This window comes from Neolamprologus multifasciatus, chromosome 20 (genome assembly GCF_963576455.1).
Source record: "Neolamprologus multifasciatus chromosome 20, fNeoMul1.2, whole genome shotgun sequence".
Taxonomy (NCBI): Eukaryota; Metazoa; Chordata; class Actinopteri; order Cichliformes; family Cichlidae; genus Neolamprologus; species Neolamprologus multifasciatus.
The window spans coordinates 27,787,908-27,808,756 of NC_140458.1; the positions used below are offsets into that span (position 1 = coordinate 27,787,908).

A 20,849-nucleotide genomic window follows, 5' to 3' on the forward strand; every position below is an offset into this window, starting at 1 on the left:
ATGAGCGAATTAGTGTTAAATTAGGAATGTTGTGGGATTGCGCGCATGTGCCTTTAACACTGATATCATCACAATAATCTTAGAGTAAAAAGTGGAGGTGACACCTCAGGGACTCCCCCCTCTTTCTCTCTCTCTCTCAGTGTGTGTGTGTATATGTGAATTACTCGTGGATGCAAGAGAGAGATGACGTCACTTTTCCTTGAGCTAACCTAAGCTTACATCACCGCACTAGAATATAAGATGCTGCTTGACCGGGTGAGACCAAAGCACATGCAAATGGAGAAGAAGAAAAAACTGAGAAATTGATGTATTTCCAGGAAATGAAACATCCCGAATATATCAATGAAGCAAAATGATTTATTACAGAAGGACTAGACTGAACACTCTTTCCCCTTGCAGTAAAAGTTTCTAAAAATTACTTTTTCTTCTATAATCCATCCAAAACTGCTCGTGTAAAATTTTCTTTTTTAGCATGAAAAATGAAATAAAGTCAAAGTCTAATTTCTAGGACTTCATTGCTGAAGTCCTAGAAGGTGAAAGGTGACAGACCTGAGGAGAAATGTGTTGGGACGACAGTACGGCAGCTGATACGGCGATGACGGCGAGATTGTGTAAGATAAGGGTTTTTTTCTAGCTCATATTCCAGTTGTGGACATGGCGACCGCCGCGGGTGCTGTGTAACAGCCTTGCGCACCGGAGCCAACCATTATCAGAGAGAGAGAGAGAGGGGCTATAGAGATGCAAGCAATAGGGGGAGGGGTGGAAAAGGAGAGAGGAGGAGAGCGTGATTGTGTGAGTGTGTGTGGATGGGTGGATAGTAGCTTGCCACAGCCACTGCTAGAGGAGCGCGCACACACATGCGGACTCACACACACACTCTGAAGGCTAGTGTGTGAGCCAGCCAGCCAGTCAGTCGGTGTGAGTGTGTGAGCCATGTTGGATGTGAATGAACGGGAGGAGAGATGCTGCTGCCGCGCCGCTCCTAACGCTCAGACCTCCAGCTCCACGGACCACAGCGGGTAGATGCCAACTCTCCAGGCTGACAGAGAGACGGGGGAGCCTGGGGGAAGGTGTCGGGCGGTGCTGGCGGTCCTGGAACTGGCCACATAGCCGGAACGAAGGACAGAGAGAAGTAACGGGGGAGAAGGGAAGGCACACTCGTGAGAGAGAAAGAGAGAATAGGCAGAGGTGGAAGAGGGAGAAAGGAGGGGAGACACAGAGAAAGGAGAAGACTAAATGGCTGCACCGCTACCGGGCTTTACCCCGCTCCTGCTCTCATCTCTGGCACTCCACCTGCTTCTCCTCGGCCCTTTGTTCGCGTTCACCCCGGGGACGGTGAATACAGGAGGAGTTTCCAACAGATGGACCCCGGGCCTCTGCTATCGAGACGCCGGTAAAGTGAGCCAGCAGCAACAGCAACACCAGTGCGAGGAGGCAAGGGAGTCGCCGAGGGGCAGCTGGAATCTACGCCCAAGCAGGTGGACCGTGGAGCGGATACAGAGAGAGAGATGCTCGGGAGTGCAGCGCGCGGGAGAGACGCTGAGAGGATATCTGCGCGATGGAGCGAAGGGGAGGCGGAAAGAAGGACCGAAAGGAGTCGGGACGTTTTGGAAGACCGCAGACGGCCCTCCGGCTCCATCGCCACCTACTCTCCAACTCCACCCCGGTATTAGGAGCAGGTTGAACTCCGATGGCGTCGGTGGAGGAGAGAGAGTGGAAAGAGGAAGGCTGGGCAGAAAGGGCGTTGTTTCACCTCCCACTTCACCTGTTTCCACCCCCTCGCTGGTTCAAAACGGTAAAAAACGGGCAGTACAAAGGACTAGAGCGTGCGCGCAACGGTGGCCGGCGTCGCGACCACACCTCGCCAAACGTGGTGCCGCCGGAGCCTTTGTGCACGCCTCTGGCCTGAACGGGGCACCCGGAAGTGGAGGGAGGAGAGGGGGAGAGGTGTGGGAGAGGGCTCCTGAGGTGAAGAGACTGCTTGCTGCATGGTGCTCCCCGACACACTGGCCGTGTCCCGACAAACCACCCCTCTCCGTGGTCAGCACTCCCTCACCTGGCCTCGTCCCAGCTGGTTTCTCTCACTGCATTCATTCTCTTTCTGGATACATTTTACCCCACGCTGATGCTTCAAACACATTCAAACCTACTTTTACCAACAATTCAGACTGTGTCCGGGCATCTCAATTGGATTGCGTGTGTAATTTTCATAACATTCAGCAACAGCTAGTTTACAGGAACGGCAACAAGGCGAAGCGCTGGGATGGCTCAGTCAGCGTGAACAGGAGGGCTGGTAATTGTTCTCATTTGGGCTGGCATAATGTTATCGATCCCAACAGGAGCAGGGAGAGGGGTGACGATAGCGGTTTGACGGGGTGCATTAGAGAGAATGGGGGAGGGCCGAGAGGTGGGGGAGATGAAGGGAGGGAAGCGTACAGGTGTAGCGCGCTGGAGGAGATTAGCAATCTAGGTTGTTGGTTACCTCCTCTCTGTGAAGCAAGGTCTAAGCGTGCCAGAGTTATTCATGAAAGGAAGGAAAGAGAGGTAAATGGTGGGAGAGGGGGAGGGATGAGCCACAGCAGCAAACACATTCATTTATCTAATTATCCGGATAATGGTTTGGCTTTTCTGATACTGAAGCTCTCGTGTAGTACTGATAATGAGCTTCAGCGGGGGAAATCAGAACCAGGAACCGAGGGGCAGAGCAGTCAAACCCGGAGAGAGAGCAGGGCGGACAGTGTGGGTCCCAGTGGTGGCTCTGGTTGTTTAGACAGAGAAGAAATGGGGGGTGGATATTTAGCTGAATTTACTACACCCGAGGGAGGCATAGCTCCGAGGAAGCGCCTCACCCAAATTGCCCTCAGCAGCATTATTTCAGAGACGCCCTGCCAGCAGTCCCCATCCAACAAAACCACCGTCCCCCAAAACGCGTTAAAATACTCTGAATACTCTGGCTCTGAAGTTACTGAAACAGCGCCCACTCAAACAGAAACAGACGAGAGCTGGGAAAGTGGGAGACGAGTCACAGCGCTCAGTCTGTCTGCTGGAAAAGTGAGAGCAACTTCAGAGACACAGTCTGCCGGTGACTCAGGCTTTTCCTCGCCTGCTGAGTTTCCCGCTACATCTCCCAGTCACTCTGAAGCAGTAGTGCAGCCTGCAGCAGAGTACCTGTCGCTCGTCTCGGCAGTTAACCTGACCACATGGTCTGCGCGTTCGCTACACTCTCCCTGTGTAGAGCAGCTTTCAGCACGACGGACAGCTCCTCTAGACGCTGGGCGCGTGTTTTTGTGGAGCAAGTCCAACACTAATAATAATAATAATAATAATAATAATAATAATAATAATAATAATAATAATGAGGAAGAAGAGAGAGGCGGCGGGGGAAATAGATATGAGTCTGAAATAGAAAATTCGCTGTGGCCTGGTCAAACGCAGTGGGAAAGCGCGCAGAGAGCGATGGCTCACCCAGGATGCTCTGGTAGCATTTCCACTGACTGCTCAGCTACCGCGCGCGAGGACGGTGCACATATGCAATTAAAACCCGGTAAGCAAGTGCCACTAGAGCCCGAAGGTGTCAAACAGGCAACGGGGCGGCAGATGGGAGATAAAGGAGAAAGGCAGAGGGAGGAAGAGGGCTTTGAGGGGTCCTCTGTTGCTGCTGCCTCTGTTTGGGGAGGAAAATTTCAGGTGGGGGAGGGCCAGAGAGAGGCGCGGCTGATGGGAGGGAGAGAAACAGGGGCAGAGGAGGAGGAGGAGTGGGAGAGGGGAAGGAGAATAACAAAGGCAAACCAGGCAGAGGAGAATGAGGCAAAGGGAGAGAAGGGTCAGGACAGGGGCAGCAGCACCACCATCACACAGCCAGATAGCAAAATAGGGAAGAAAGAAAGCCAGGGGGATGAAAGCCACCAGGGAGGAGGCAGAGGGGAGGTGGAGGGGAAGGAAAAGAAAAAGCACAGTTCAATGGGAGAGAGGAGCCTGGAACAACTGATAATCGTAGCAGATGATGATACCTCACAGGGAGAGACTGAGAGAAAGATTTTCATGCCATGGTCTCGCTCGAAACGTGCAGCCAATAGGCATCCCCATTTCTCCCAGTACACCTACCAAGTACATGTGGCTGAAAACCAGCCGCCTGGCACATCAGTGATCATCATGTCCGCCTCAGACCCAGATGGAGGAGATGCAGGCAGGCTGAGCTACACAATGGCCCCGCTGATGAACAGTCGATCATCCGACTACTTCCACATTCACCCAGACACCGGGCTCATCACCTCCACTCAGATTCTTGACCGAGAGCATATGGACCTACATTACTTCCGGGTCACGGCGACTGATCATGGCTCCCCTCGCCTCTCTGGCACCACAATGGTGTCCATCACTGTTTCAGACCGGAATGATCACTCTCCTATATTTGAGCAGTCAGAGTACAGGGAGACGATTAGGGAGAATGTGGAGGAAGGCTATCCCATACTACAGCTGAGAGCGACTGACTCAGACTCCCCATCCAATGCCAATATTCGTTACCGGTTTGTTGGTGACTCAGCTACAATGGCACGGGCGGCCTTTGAGATTGACCCTCGCTCTGGCCTCATTACAACCCGTGGGTCAGTGGACCGGGAAACGAATGAACACTACACCCTGCAGGTGGAAGCCAGCGACCAGGGGAAAGATCCGGGGCCGCGCTCTGCTACCGTTAAAGTTTTCATCACCGTGCTGGATGAAAATGACAACGTGCCACAGTTCAGTGAGAAACGCTATGTGGTGGCAGTGAAGGAGAATGTCAGGCCTCATTCTGAAATTCTCCGTGTCAGCGCCACAGACCGGGACAAAGATAGTAATGCTGTTGTTCACTACAACATCATCAGTGGCAACAGCCGTGGGCAGTTTTCCATTGACAGCGTCACTGGTGAGATCCAGGTGGTGGCACCACTAGACTATGAGGCCGAACGAGAGTACACGCTCCGCGTTCGCGCACAGGACAACGGGCGGCCACCCCTTTCTAACAACACTGGGATTGTCAGCGTCCAAGTGACAGACGTCAATGACAATCCACCCATCTTTGTCTCCACACCATTTCAGGCATCAGTGCTTGAGAGTGCCCCGATTGGTAGTTCAATCCTCCACATCCAGGCCATTGATACAGATTCTGGTGACAATGCTCGTCTGGAGTACAGGCTAACTGGCACAAGCTCTGACACCCCATTTGTTATCAATGCGGCAACAGGCTGGGTCACCGTCAAGTCTATTCTTGACAGAGAATCTGTGGAGCACTACTTTTTTGGCGTGGAGGCCAGGGATTATGGCATGCCCCCTCTTTCCGCTACAGCCAGTGTGACTATAACAGTGATGGATGTTAATGACAACCGCCCTGAGTTCCTCCAAAATGAGTACTATGTCAGACTGAACGAGGACGCGGCGGTTGGCACCAGCGTAGTGACTGTCACAGCTGTGGATCGTGACGTCAACAGTGCCGTGACCTACCAGATAACAGGAGGAAACACCAGAAACCGCTTTGCTATCAGCACGGCGGGAGGGGGTGGGCTTCTCTCTCTAGCTCTCCCACTGGACTACAAACAGGAGCGGCGCTACGTTCTCACTGTCACTGCCTCAGACAGAACCCTCCATGACACCTGTCAGGTGCACGTCAACATCACAGACGCCAACACACACCGCCCTGTTTTCCAAAGCGCCCATTACTCTGTTAGTGTGAACGAGGACCAGCCACCTGGAAGCACCATAGTCGTGATCAGTGCCACAGACGACGATGTTGGAGAGAATGCTCGAATCACGTACTTCCTCGAGGACAATATACCGCAATTTCGCATCGACCCAGCAACAGGAGCCATAACGCTCCAGGCAGAGCTTGACTATGAAGACCAGATGACCTACACGTTGGCTATAACAGCCAAAGACAACGGCATCCCGCAGAAATCAGACACGACATACGTTGAGGTGAATGTTAACGATGTCAATGACAACGCTCCTCAGTTCCTCAGTCCCAGGTATCAGGGAACAGTGAGTGAAGATGCCCCTTCCTACACCAGTATTCTCCAAATCTCAGCCACCGATCGGGATGCACACGCCAACGGTCGTGTTCAATACACCTTCCAAAACGGTGAGGATGGGGGTGGAGACTTTACCATTGAACCAAAATCCGGGATCGTCCGAAATAGCAGACGTTTGGATCGCGAGAACGTGCCATTCTATGAGCTCACTGCTTACGCTGTTGATCGCGGTGTACCCTCTCAGCAAACTCCTGTCCACATCCAGGTGACAGTCCTCGATGTGAATGACAACGCCCCTGTATTCCCCGCTGATGACTTTGAGGTTTTAGTAAAAGAAAACAGTGCTGTGGGTTCTGTGGTGGCACAGATAACAGCCACCGACCCTGATGAGGGTGCCAATGCTCAGATCATGTACCAAATTGTAGAGGGCAACATACCAGAGATCTTCCAGATGGACATCTTTTCAGGAGAGCTCACGTCACTCATTGATCTTGACTATGAGACGCGCAATGAGTATGTCATTGTGGTCCAGGCCACGTCAGCACCTTTAGTCAGCCGTGCTACTGTCCGAATCCGATTGGTGGACCAGAACGACAACAGGCCAACTCTACAAGACTTTCAAATCATTTTCAACAACTTTGTTTCCAATCGGTCCAACAGTTTCCCCACTGGGGTAATAGGGAGGGTACCTGCCCACGATCCTGACGTGTCAGACAGACTGTACTACACCATCGAAAGGGGGAATGAGCTTCACCTGCTGCTCCTGAATCACACCAGCGGAGAGATCCGACTGAGCCGAAAACTGGATAACAACAGGCCGTTGGTGGCTCCCATGCTGATCTCCGTCACGGGTAAGAGACCATGAAAGGAAAAAAGTGAGAGAAGGGAGGGAGGGTGCATGTGTGTGAGTGTGTGTTTGCAGTCAGTTTAGGTTGCTCTGCAGCCTTATTCAGTGTAAAAAATATTGTGACGATAAGGAGTCCAACGCCACAGGTTTGTAAGTGAGTGAGAAAGTGGGATGACAAGGCTGCATGTCACTTGGCTGAGCTCTTTGCATTACTTCTACCTTTTCCTTTTGTGTCTTTCTTTTGTCCTTATCAAAGATACATGTTTTAAAAAGTATTTTTAAGTAGGCTGTCTGAAACCCATCCCATGTGCATGTATGCCATGCTGACGCAATGATTTACTGGAGACAAAGCCAAAAAAGAGCAGTATAGACAGATAAAAGGGAAATATTGATCGAAATCGAGCTGTTATTCAGGTTACATTTACCTGAAAGAATGCGAGATAAGAGACTGATGTTGGCCTAACACATTTTCAAAGTGTAGTGAGAAAGACACGTTTTCTGTGTAATGGGGACTTTCTGTGGAAACGAAAACACAACTGAGCAGTAAAAACATTCAAAGGATGGGCTGCTGAGGATAATCTAGGATAATGTGATGTCATATCTAATTTTTGTATCAGTCACCATGGTTGCCATTTTTCCAGACTGTTGTTAACATTGGTGTTTTGTTTTAGGCATTTTTCTTGGTGGAATGGGAACTGCATGTAGTTATAAGCAGAGATCAATATCACAGCACTGCAAACACAGTTTGATTGGCAGGATCCAGGCTAAGTGCAGTCCAAGTTGCCATAGCAATTTTGCACAATTAAAAATCTATCGAGCCGGGAATCGAGAGCGTGCATGACTCTGACAGGAAGAGTCAGATATCCCTGATATCCCATTAAATTGTCTTACTGCTTCGCAAATGCGCTGTCTCTCCTGATGACATATGCCACAGGATCAGCCTCCGTCAGCTTCTCAACATAACTTGTTCATCACGCAGCCGTGAGATGCGCTGAAGAATGAGATTAAACTGAATTCCTGTTTTGTTTTGTATTTTTTTTAAATGAATATTTTAAGATATTTTTTTTTCACACTTTGTTGATTGTTTGTGTGTATTTCTCTCTTAGCTTCGGGATAAAAGAATAAAGCCCTTTTAGGGAGTCAGTAAAGATATTGATGTTAATGATCAAAGCCTTTTGAACACAAAGAAAGGGAAGAGGAAAAGAAACGAGTGCAGCATTGTTGTTTTAAGGACCTGGATAGTGCTGTGTTTGTATTCTGTCATAAAACATTAGTAGATGAATGCTGGCTGGGGACTGTGTGTGACCTCCTACCCTATTTACACTGTTCTGATACCAGCAATGATCACGGTTTATACATATTCCACTTGATGTCATTTTGGATGAGCGAGTGAGGGATCCAAGCAAAGAAGGAAGTAAGAGGAATTAGTAAATTAAAGCAAGCAACCAAGAAATAAGTGATGGAGGAGGTGAAGGGATGAACATGACTGAGTCAATGAGTCACTCATAGTCAGAGCTTTGGACGTGAGATAACTATATTAAGGATATCTGTTCTCAGTGACATTATACAGGTCCAAGACTAGAAGAAACTATCTGAGCCAGAGCATTTGGATCAGTCTGAAGCTTCAGCTTGTACACACACTGACCTCAGTATTTATGACTTTGGCCATGTTTAATATTGTAACAACAAAACTCATAATTCACAATATTTGAAATTTAAAACCCAATGTCACGTTCTTAACTTACACATGATCATAATAACTGCTCTTTAGTGTAGGATAGACATAATGTCCTAGGATGAGGTCCTGGGCTGAATTGTTATCTCAGTCCGCCCCTGAGGCTGCGGATTTACTGTCACACTCAATTTAAACCGAAGATTAAAAAGAAAAATCATTAAAAAAAAGGCCGATTGGGTCAATAAATAAGTCACTGAGTAAATGAGCTGGAGTGTGAGCAAAAGTGCAAGTGAACAAAGGAATTAATATGAATTTGCGCATTTTTAACAAATGAACTAACTTGCGATTAAAGAGGAGCAACGGTGAGTAAGTGAAGAAGTCCGGCAACAAGCGAAACTGCTGAGTGTGTGTGTGTGTGTGTCACAACTGCATGTATGTTTGTATATTTGTGTGCATTCACCCTTGTCTCCATTGGCGTATCACAGTGTGCGCTCAGCTCGCTTGAACCAGACTTATGGATTCATTTCCAATTTTCTCACTGTGTTTCTCTCACGATGAGCATGCTTTGCCTTCTCTCCTCGTTCCTCTCTCTCCCCTCTCTCCATTGCTCCAGGATTTGACAGTTATGAGATTATAATGAAACAACAGTCAGCCAGAGTCAAGTTCGGAGCAAAGCTGTCACTTTCATTGTGTGCTGTGTGTTATCTGTGACTGCCCGTCCCTCCTCTACCCACCGCTTTCTTCTCCTTCTCCTTTTATTCTACCCATCTTTGGGTGGATGAATGAATTCTTCATTTTCATCTTTTGTAATAATTCTTCTGTCCATTTTTGTGGCTTTCCTCCATCAGCCATCTTCTTTCTCAGTTTCTCCCTCTTTCTTTCCCTTCATCCTCTCTTTTCTTCTTCTTTTCTGTTTCCCTCCTTTCCCTTATTCCATATTCACTCATGTGTTATCCTCTCCTCCTCTTCAGTTTCCCTCCTGGCATTCCTCACCTAACATGGGCTGTTCCTCTTCCATGGTGAAACCCTTTCAGCTCTGCTCTTCACTCCACTTCTCCTCTTTTCAGTTTTTCTCTTTCCCTCCTCCCTCTCCTGGTGCGTGGCTGTGCATGTACTGAATGTGTTGTATACTATCAGCAGGCGTGTGCGAGTGTAATTTATGTCTGTGCTTCAACAGCTTTTCTTCCTACTCGTGCTTGCGCATTATTTGCGTGTGTACAGCACTTCTGTGTGCTTCTGTGTTCATAAGTACGTGTGTGTACTCTCTGGTGGCTTTTAGCATTGCACTTGAGGGTGTATTCATATCTTCTCAATGAATAATATCTATGTACGCCAGAGTTCTGGGACGTCTCTCCTCTCTCTGCCCGTCTTGCTTTCTTACTTCCTCACTCGTCCATACTTTCTTTCCTCGCTGTCTTTGTCTTCCTTTTCCATTTCACTCTCATGCTGTCTTTGACAGTTTGTCTCAGTCTGTCGGTTCTCTGGGTAATTGTTGCGTTCGTAGAGATTAAACACACCATTCATGCGCGTGCTGACAACAGTTTAAGGACACACGAACACACATGCATGAAACTGGCTTTACGGTCAGCTGGTTGTGGCAGCAATAGCACTGTTTGGCACCCCAACAGGATCCGTTCAAGGTGCCCTTGAGCAAAGTAACCCCCACCTCCCAACTGCTCCAGTAGCCAGCAGCAGAGATTGTGCTTGTACTGGCAAACTCCCAGTAGTGAATGTGTGTAGCAGTTTTGACTGCACAACAGAGCTTCACTGGAACAGCAAACTCCAGCCTGAGACAAAGACATCATGGCTGTCATGGTCCTGGGTCGAGCGACCCAGTGTTTGAGTTTTATGTATCTTTTGTATTCATTTGTGCCCTAGTTTAGCTCATCTAGTTTATTTTGAGATTGCTGTTTAGTCCTTTGTTCCTTAGTTGTTTATGTCATCTCCCCCTGTACTAAGTCTCCCTGGTTCATGCGTCATGTCTGCGTGGTTATGTTTAGTTCATGTCATGTCTAATCTCCATGTTTCCTGTTTTACTTTGAAAGTCTGTATTCAATGTCAGTGTATTCAGTTTCACTTCTCCTGTCCTGTTGTTAGGTTCATGTGTGTCAGCTGTGCTCCCATGTGTGGCCACTTCCCCTGATCATCCCTCATGTGTATTTAGTCTCTGTGTTTCATACAGTCTGTGTCGCGTCGTCTTTTTTCCCCACCCTCCATGTCCTCACGGCCAGTCTGTACAATCATCGTCATGGTTTTCTGAGTCTCCTTAGTTTATCAGTATGTTTCCCAGTTTAGTTTAGGTTCAGTTTAGTCACGGTGTTTCTGCTTTGTGTTGAGACCTGTCATCAGCCACAATAAAGGCTCGCTTTCAGTTTAAGTTTACTCCGGTCTACTCTCTTGTGTTCGCACCTGGGTCCACCACACACACCACCGCACGGTCTGTCCCCTCAGACCGTGACAATGGCGTCATCATGTTTGAAGGAGTTTTTTGAATAGTCCTTTACCTCAGCAGACAGTTTGAAAAGGCAAAGAAAAACCTCTGATACTTCATAAAATGAATGACGGCTAAATTCTATTTTACTGCTTCAATTTCAGGGTTTTGATATTTTACATGTTAATGCTGAAATTACTAAATTATATACTACTTGCACTGTGAAAGCTAAACAATAACCCAAACGAGACTGTAAAGCAAAAAAAAACAAAAAACAAAAACAAAAAAAGGAGTTAGTGATAATTATTGGCATATTTGTCACTGTATACATATTGTATACACTTTAGATTCACTTTAGAAATTAAGGATGTGTTGATAGTGATGTATAGACTGCACAGATGTTGTGAGCTGGGGCAGTTTGTGTTGTGGATAGGTGGAGCACTGACATACTCGTATGACAATTACTGTGATTGTGGTACATGGAAGACACACGTGCACTGGCGACTTCATCAGTTACATCAAAACTGCTTTATAGTTTTTTGTTGCATGCTTTCAACAAGTAGAGATGATTTGAGCTTCATGACCCGATGTGTTGTCAGAAGATAGGTACACTGGATACTCAGGTCAAGAATACTCAGGTATGCGGTGGCCTTTAAACAACAGTCATGTAGTACAAAGGAGCTCAAAGTGTGCCAAGAAAATATCCCCAACACCATTACACCACCAGCCTGCACTTTTAAAACAAGGATGGAAGTATCCGTGCTTTTATGTTGTTTACACAAAATTGTGATTGTGATGTGAATGTTGTAGCAGAAATCAAGATTCATAAGATCAGGCATTAGTTATCTGTTCTAAGTTGATAGAGGTTGCTGCCAGTGTGGTCTTCAGCTGCTGTAGCACATCTGCTTCAAGGTTTGCTGTGCTGGGTTCAGAGATGCTCTTCTGCAAACCTTGGTTGTGGTGAGCGGATATTTGAGTAGCGGTTGCCTTCTTATCAGTTTGTAGCAGTTCTTCTCTGACCTCTGGCATAAACAAGGCATTTTATTCCATAGAACCGCCGCTCCCTGGATGTTCCCTCTTATTCAGATGACTCTCTGTGAATGTTAAAGATGTCTGTGGAGGAAAATCCCAGCTGATCAGCAGTTTCTGAAATACTCAGTCCAGCCCGTCTGTCACCAACAACCACGTCATGTTCAGAGTCGCTTAAATCACTTTTCTTCCTCGTTCTGATGCATGGTTTGAACTTTAGCAGGTTATCCCGACCATGTCTATATGCTTAAATGCATTGTGTAGCTGCCATGTGATTGGCTGATTTGTGCATAAATGAGCATTAACCTCCTAAGACCCGAACTCTTCCACGGCATTCATTTTTAATTTCTCTTTGATATTTGGGCATATAGGGGCCCGATGAATGTAAAAACAAAGAATTACCAGATTTGATTTTTTACCTTATTTTTGTTTTTAAGAAAAATAAGAGCCACATATGAGGATATTCGTTTAAAATTTTGATAGAACTGTAGCAGTATAATGTCCTCGTAGGTGGATATCAAGCCCTTGTAGAGCAAAATTTAGTATTTTGGTCTAAATAACCCAAGATGTGATGTCCACATATGTGGACGCCAGGTCCTAGGAGGTTAAAGCGGTTGTACCTAATGAAGTGGCTGGTGAATGTATAGGAACTTCCACTAAACTGATTTCACCCTGGAGCTTTGTAATGCATGCGTTAGCAACTAACAAACCAAACTCAAATCAGATTACATCAACGTAAACATACATACACGAGTTTAATTTATTTTGTGGTGCATATGGCATGGTGAATAAACATGTATCATATAAAGTACAGTATAGCAAGCGTACACAGAGGTCAGTGCACAGTGAATTCACTTACTGTACTTATAGGCCACTGCACTGATGTTAACTATAATCTCACAGATGAGTACACTGATGTTTCACGTGTCAGGCACATTTACATGGGGGTCTACTGAGAAATCTAAATGCCCCAGAGCATATGCATTTTAATGTTTATATATGTTTATATATTATAATGTGTTTTTACACAGTGTTATAACCCCTGAGGTAAAACAAAATGAAAATGGAGTCTACATCATTCATATTTCATCACTATTGTTGATGTCATGGTTGAAATCTGTTCTTGCTGTTCCTATTTTTTTATTTTTTTTTGCCTTTTCTATTTTTTCTATTCCACATGTAGCAGATCTTTTAGAGGAAAATACCCAAATTGTGCTGACGAACAAAATTATTGTTTAAGTTGTTTTCAATGGCATGACATTATTTCATAGTGTTTTATATTTAGATTACATTTACAGCTCACTACACAACTACTGCCATTCTTCTTCTTCTTCTTCTTCTTCTTTTTTAATTCTGTACACAACTATTTCGGTCACTTTTATGTGTCTTCCAGGAATCGAAGTAATAAATATCTTCCTCTATGAGATTGACTGACTCACGAGAATGCCTTGGAGCGAAGCATTCTAGTGTCACAACCTGGCTCAGAAGGGCCATGACTAAAGGTGGAGGCACGCTGTTTATCAAACGCAGCCTAAAAATAAAGCTTGAAGATCAGAAAAATCTGTTGTGCAGCACCTGCATTAGATTGAAATTGTGTGTGTGTGTATCATGAGAGAATGAAAAGACATAACCATAAAGAAGCACGGTAGAAGAGCCAGAGATGTACAAACAAATCAGTTTTATAGACTGGGAACACTGGGTGTCCTCCAAGTGTTTAACCCTGAAGTTTGCCTTCAGACAAATTTGGATCATGTCATCTAAATGAGTCATTATGTAGCGTAAAATCAGCTTTATTACCTCCTGCCGTGGTTATCCGATCATGGGAAGCTATGCGGATGTTTTTTGCTAAACCATACACAATACTCGCAAGACACACACGGAGCATGAGCATGTACAAAATGGGCTCAAACCCATATCATGAGTCCATGACATGTACAAAAGCCCACTTACCATCCACACTGTACTACACGTACAGTACATAGCTAACCACAATGTAGCACTTTAGAAAAAACTTCCACCAACCCATTAAAGTCCATTAGATGTCCTCTAAATGTCTCAGTCTGAGCATAGGACTGTCGAGTGTCACATACTTTCTACTCAGAGCGATGCAGAGCCAGATGGCAGGTTTCTCCGGTGGGTAATTAGTGTCATGTAATCATGACATTAAACCTGGAATCTGGACAGGTTTTCATACTGGCCAGTTTCTGTCCCATGTTTCATATCAGTATGTTTTTAAGCTTTGCTCAGCTCTTAATTATGTCATAACTGCAGATACTGGGAAATACAGGTGGTGACTGGTTTTGACGTAAGACCAGTGTCTGTTTATGAGCATTCGTCTGATTTCATGCTGTGGCTTTTCGCTCAGTGAACGTCAGAGACATTTAGTGGTGGATATTAGCTATTTTATGCAAATAAACAGATTAATAAATTGCAGTTGTGTCTGTTCCCCAAGCTTTCATATTTGCAGGATTTGCAATGAAGGATATTTTAAATGTCAGGTTACTTTGCAGTCATGCAGCTCTACAGGTTGCCACCTGGGATCTGCCCTTTATGAATGAAGTCCACTTGATACATATCTTTCTCTCTCTGCTAAGAGTGTGGTTTGAGTGGCAGAATAACTGCTACAAAACAGCGATAAACAAGGCAGCATTATGCACAGGAGGATTTCCGAGGACATGAAAGAATATTCTGACAGACATTTTTACGGAGTTGAGAGCATTACAAATTCATGTTCCCTGTTGAAAGACTTGCAGCTGCTCTGGGACTCCTCTGTTCCTGAAATCTGCTTTTTACACCTTTTTTTTGGCACCTACACTCATTCTGAGCAGCCTAACATGAAAACCTGTCCACTTAAAAGCGTCTTATTAAGATAAGTCTGTGAAGGTTCTCAGTCATCCAGGTCATCGTAGTCAAAGGAGCTTGCAAAGAAAAGCGTCTGGACTTCTTTAAGTTGCTTGAAGACGTTTCACCTCTCATCCGAGAAGCTTCTAAGGTCAAATGGTGGGGAGTCCCAGATTTATTAAGATACCTATTAAGATACCTTCTTATACTGGAGACACATAGTTCTTATCTGTCAATATCTGTCCAGAAAAGAGCTTGAAATAACACAATTTTAAGGCTGAAACTGGTGTAGATTAACCTTTTATAATGGAGGAGCAAAAATCAAATCTTCACATGCAGCCAATTTCTCCAAAACTTCTTGAGCACCCCGTCCTCCACAGGTTTTTTCTTTGAATGCTTGTAATGATTTCCTTTCGCTGAAGAAGAAACATAAAACTCATTAGAAGTTCATCGCAAACTTCAAGTCTCCTAACCTTTGAGGCACGAAGGAGCCAAGTACTGAACGGCAAGAGGAATCATAAGATTTCATAAACAGCAGGGCTTTTTTATGACCTATTTATGCTCATCTGGGGCTAAAGGAGGATGAGAAAGCACAAACTGGAACATGCTAGAATTTCAGTGCTATGTTTAGCGTTGACTCATCAATAAATCATTACCGCATTAGGTTTACGACTCTAACAGGATTATTGTAAACAAACAAGATCACTGCAAGGGGAGAAGCTGGACAGTAACCCACCCTCTCGAGATGCAGAGTTGGATTTAAAAAGGATGTAGCAGGCTGTTTGGTACCACCTTCGGGACAGCTCGGGATTGCTGTCACTTTTTATAGTGGGGGAAATAATTAGTTGATCTCCTGGTGAATCTGTAAGTTTGCAGTCTCTTATTTTTATGCTCATTTCATTTTAATGGAGAGGGACCAAATAGTTAACATTACACAAAAGTTATGAATTGATTTGGATGTCATTGACTAAAATAAGCATTTGATCTCCAAGCCAAACATGACTTAGCACTTGGTGGAGAAACCCTTGCTGGTGAGCACAGTGTTATTTGTAGTTGCTCACCAGGTTTGTGCACATCTCAGGAGGGATTTTGGTCCACTCCTCTTTACAGAAATCTCTGATTCCTTCAGGTTTCTTTGCTGCCAGCCGTCAACTTAAAGCCTGTATAGACACTCCTCTGGCCGTATGTTTTAAGTCATTGTCATGCTGAAAGACCCATCTGCATGAGGAAAGGAGGTTCCTGTCCAACATTTTATGTTACACTGGCCCCTCAATTTATTCTGTACCTTCAGCATAATGTTTTCACCTCCATGCTTGACTGTTGGGATGGCGTTCTGTAGGAAATACGCAGAATTTGTCTTCCCCCAAACACAAGAGCTCATCTGTGCCAGAATTCTGACTGGGTTGTAGGGGATCAAATACGTATTTCACTCAATGACGCACAAATTAATTTATAACTTTTATATAATGTGTTTTCTCTGGAGTTTTGGATGATATTCTGTCTAGAGACTGTTCATTTCTTTGGATGTGAGCAAACTAACAAATTCAGTGGGGGATCAAATAATTTCCCCCCCCACTGCACATGAACTGAACTGAAATATACTTGTGATGCCGTTTCAAATTTGACCTCATACGAACACGTTTGTTATTAATTGGTACTTGGGTGATCAGCTTTGATCACATGGTGCTCCGTAATTGTATCCCTGAATTATTAGTGAAAGAATTGTGAATCACAAGGATATGACACATATTGCTGCTCTTGTAAACAGGGTTTTAATTGGTAGTTAGTTGTCACTGCGTTCTCTAATTCTTTGGACATGTTCAGGTTGGCTGCGTTTTGGGTTGGCTCTAATTATCCCTGCATTAATTTGGATTTGGTCCGGGTATATGTCACACCAACCCACAGAGGTTTATTTGGCATGGATTGTCTTCCATGCCATAATTTAGGATTACATTTTGACTGTATAATTTACGCTTTTCTGCTTTCAGCTTTTCTCTTCTGATTGACGCTGCAGTAACGAGAAAAGACATGACACATGGTGCAATCGGACTAATAAATAGACACAGACACATTTGATTTCAATCTTACCATATGGAACTTGTCTTTAATGTATTTTTCATACATATTTATTCCATTATCTACTAGAAAATTGTGTTATGTAATGCTTATATGTGTATTTTTGTGGCCCATATTGAATCATAACAAATCTCTGAAATAGAATTCGAAAAGATGAAGTTATACATATAAATTTGGTTTAATTCAGAACAGATGTCCATAACTTGGGGGTTTATTATTGCATGCAACTAACCCTTATGCTAACTAGGTAAGTGCCTACACCTGGAGCATTTTTCATTTGCATTTTGCTGGTTAAGCTCCTATCTGTTTCTCCATCTGCCGCTTGGAGGTGGGGGTGGATGTTGACTTGCAGAATTATTTGGAAAAAAATGCACAAAAAAGCCAGCAAAAAAGCGTTGATATGAACACTACATGATGTTGAAGTTGAAGCAATCACAGGGTCTTCTACTGAGAGCATAGTTTCCACTACCTTTTCTCTTTACGTTACAAGCCGAGTACCAGTAATTATAATTTAAAGCATTAGTGAGTATTCTCTCTACATGTGTTTCAATGATTGGCGTACATAAGTAAGCGTCACAGTTGTCCTTATTGCTGCCCCTACTGTGCTGAGTGGACCATTACTGCTGCACTATTACACCGCCCCACAGGAGCAATTGTTTGGAAAATTTAAATTTGGGATCTTCTCAGCTGACAGACGGTCCTAACAGTGATAAGAGCAATGAAAAGCTCCAACAGACACACCCAACCTCAGGAGCTGACTTTAATAGGACAGCAACTGTGGAGCCATAATGCTACGTTCCAAAAACAGCAAATTATTTAACATAAAAGCTGCACCGGGTAGTACCCACAAAGCTCTTTTTTACACCCTTCACTTATTCCCACTCAAACATAACCTTTCTGTTTGTTGCACATCTGCGAGAAAGAGCTGAAAAAGATGCGGGATAAATCTGCAGGATGGAGGACGATGGCTGCTGCTACAAACAGCTGCTAACCAATGTCACGTCTGCATGTCAGCGAGGTCACTGCGGATTTCTTTATAAGTACAAAAAGCATGAGGGGATGTACAAATGTGATATGGGCTAAAAAGCGAGACGTGCATGTGTATCTGGTTGAATGCAAAGGATTAGAGCTTCTGTTGTTAAAGGGCGGTTTAACCCATCATGCTGCTGATGGTGCTGCATGAGCTCGTGTGTTTGTGCGTGTTTTTTTCATGATGTGTTCCACTTTACACTGAAAATAATGAGTGCCCAGACCTCAGGGGCGGAAAGGCTTTAACAAACAAACAGAGCGCAGAAATCAGCTGTCAAGCCAACGCCTGCGTGCATGTGATTGGTAATGATGCATACATCCTGTTTTTCACGCCTGTATTATTTTATCAGCATTAATATATGGGCTCCCTCTCTCTGTTTTATTTGCGTGCGAGCGCCACTTTGCCTGTCTGTACTCTCGCGCGCGCCCTGGGAGGCAAGTCATTACATTTAGGTGACTGTGCTTCAGACCCTCTATCCCGCGCTCTGTTAGCAGAGTTAACTTCAGAGAATTTATGTGTGTTCGAAAAGGGCACCATTTGTTCAGCAGCTACCGCGCCTATTTATTTTCCTGACCTGAGGGCATCTTACGCAGCTTAAAAAGTCCACACAATTTTTTTGTTACATAGCGTTTCGAAATTTCAGCCTGCCCTTGTATTTTGTTAAGGCTTTCTGAGGAGGGTGAACGTGGAGGAGAGGGAGGAAAAAAGGGCAAACAGAGGGATGTGACAACACAGTGTGAAATGGGATTTAAACCCTTGTGGTTGTGAATACATGGGCTGTGAAGTAATGGACTGAAGGCACCATGACAGCATTTAGCGTTTCGGAGATGTGGCATTTGGCTTTTGTTCAGTGGAAATCCAATTTGAGTGTTTTGGGTGTTGCATGGTTGCTGTAATATATCTCCCCTTTTGGGTTTTTTTTCTTTTAATCTCAACTCCATTTACAGTATTGGGAGTGCATACAATTTGAGCCAGACACTTAACAATGGCAGTGCTAATGCCATGTGTGAATGAATTAGCCGTGCGCGGATTTGAACGACTAACCTTGCCAGTGTCAGTGTTTGCGCACATAGCCACAATGAAAATAAAGAGAAAATTAATTTATGTCTGCATATACGTGCGCCACAATCCTCCATTCAAATGCCGCCTTTTAAAATGAATATTGAGTGTCCATCTGTAAGACATTAACTTAAATCACTATATGCTTATGTAACTTAATGGGTGTTTTCTCCATCAGCGGCAATGTGACGATTCTGAATGCAAGAGACATGAATTATATAGTCTAAATACAAAAGAACAGTTTACTTTTACAGTAAGTTCAAGTTCTTTAAGACATGTGGTCTAATATCCAGTGACTAAAAGCATTAACAAAATAAATATTACACTACAGTACTGTGCAAAGGTCTCAAGCTGCCCCTCACTTTGCTTCTGCCTTTTGTTCTGTTTTCTGTCAAGATGATCAGACACCGCTTTAATAATGTTGAGGTCCAAGCTCTTAGAGACCAATCCATGACTGATAGAGTTCTTTTGTGTGTTTTGGTATTCTTTTACTGTGTTTGGGATCATTGTCATTATGAAAAATGAAGCTGTTTTCGGTCAAACACTTTCCCATTATATTGCATCTGGATAAAAACCTGATGATACCTTTCTGTTTTAATTATTCCATCAATTTTGACAAGATCTCCAACACCACTGGCTGAAATGCATCAGCAAACCATGAGAGATCATCCACTGTGTTTTACAGATGGCTGTAGACACTCAGTGTTGCATCACTCTCTTGTCTTCCGTGCGTATTGGCAACAATTTAAACCAAATTCATCACTATAAGTCTTGTCTTGGTTAGTCTTGTCTGATTTGGCATACCTCAGCTTCTTGATTGACAACCTTCCACTGAGATCATTTGATGAGGCTTCAGTGAATGGTAAAAGGATCACCAGAAGGGCCAGATGCTCAGGTCCTGGAGCTCTCAGGTGCTGCGTCACATGTTTGCTGGATTCCTCAAATTTTTTGAGGACACACTGCACAACAAGATATGCCAAAGTTTTTTAGCCAATAGATCTTTGGGGATCACCTTGTTGGTGGAAAAATGTTCTACCTGTCAAACATCGTTTGCAGTTTCGGTCAAAGAAATTAGATCAAATTATGTTCTCATTTCAAACAAAAGCAGCCGAAGAATACCTTTGAAAAACCTCCAGCAAGCCTGTAGAACTACAGTATTGCTCAAGACCATGTTAAAAAATTACCAGACTTTTGCACAGTGCCCTGTCTCCACATACTAACTCAGTGCAGTCTGTTGTACATACTTATATATGCACGATCTGATATCGTCGTGTTGGTGTTGTTCCCAGATCAACATAGTAAATGTTGTTCCAGGATCAACATTGCAAGTGACCAATCAGAATGTTGTGACGTCATACTTTTGCGACTTGGGAAAAACCGCCGTAAAACAAAAAACTGTACTTAAGCTGCGAGAAACCGCTTCTGTCCGCCGATCAACGGACCCTGACCCTAACCCTTTAATAAACGCTAAGCAGAATTGATATTGTCCTTGCAACATTGGAATTTCATAAATGCACGAATGGCTTGGCGCGCCAAAGAATAACGTGACAACAATGTGATTGGTCACTTGCAATGTTGATCCAACACCAACACGACAATATCAGATTATCCCTTATATACATACTTATATAAACTATAATATTCCCATTTCTTCACTTTTATATTTTATATTCCCATCGACTTCCACAGGATCACCAAGGCTGCCCTCCAAAACACTTAACGTCCCACTATAAAACTACAAAAGTATGTCACTGATATTTCCATTTGCTTTTCAAAACACCTGCGCGTTTTGTGATCTTTTTAAAAAAAAATGAAGTCCATCCGAGCAGTATCTCCAAACTCTTGGTGATGTGACT

General features: G+C 44.4%; 1 protein-coding gene across 1 annotated transcript in view; it reads left to right on the forward strand.

Moving 5' to 3' along the window:
- The first annotated feature begins 763 nt into the window (after nucleotides 1-763).
- The window catches only part of celsr3 (cadherin, EGF LAG seven-pass G-type receptor 3), a 119,831-nt gene continuing 99,745 nt past the window's right edge, over nucleotides 764-20,849 (forward strand). Inside the window, 1 exon segment of the mRNA XM_085144974.1 lies at nucleotides 764-6,856. Coding sequence (XP_085001100.1) covers nucleotides 1,237-6,856 — 5,620 coding nt within the window. The 5' untranslated portion in view covers nucleotides 764-1,236.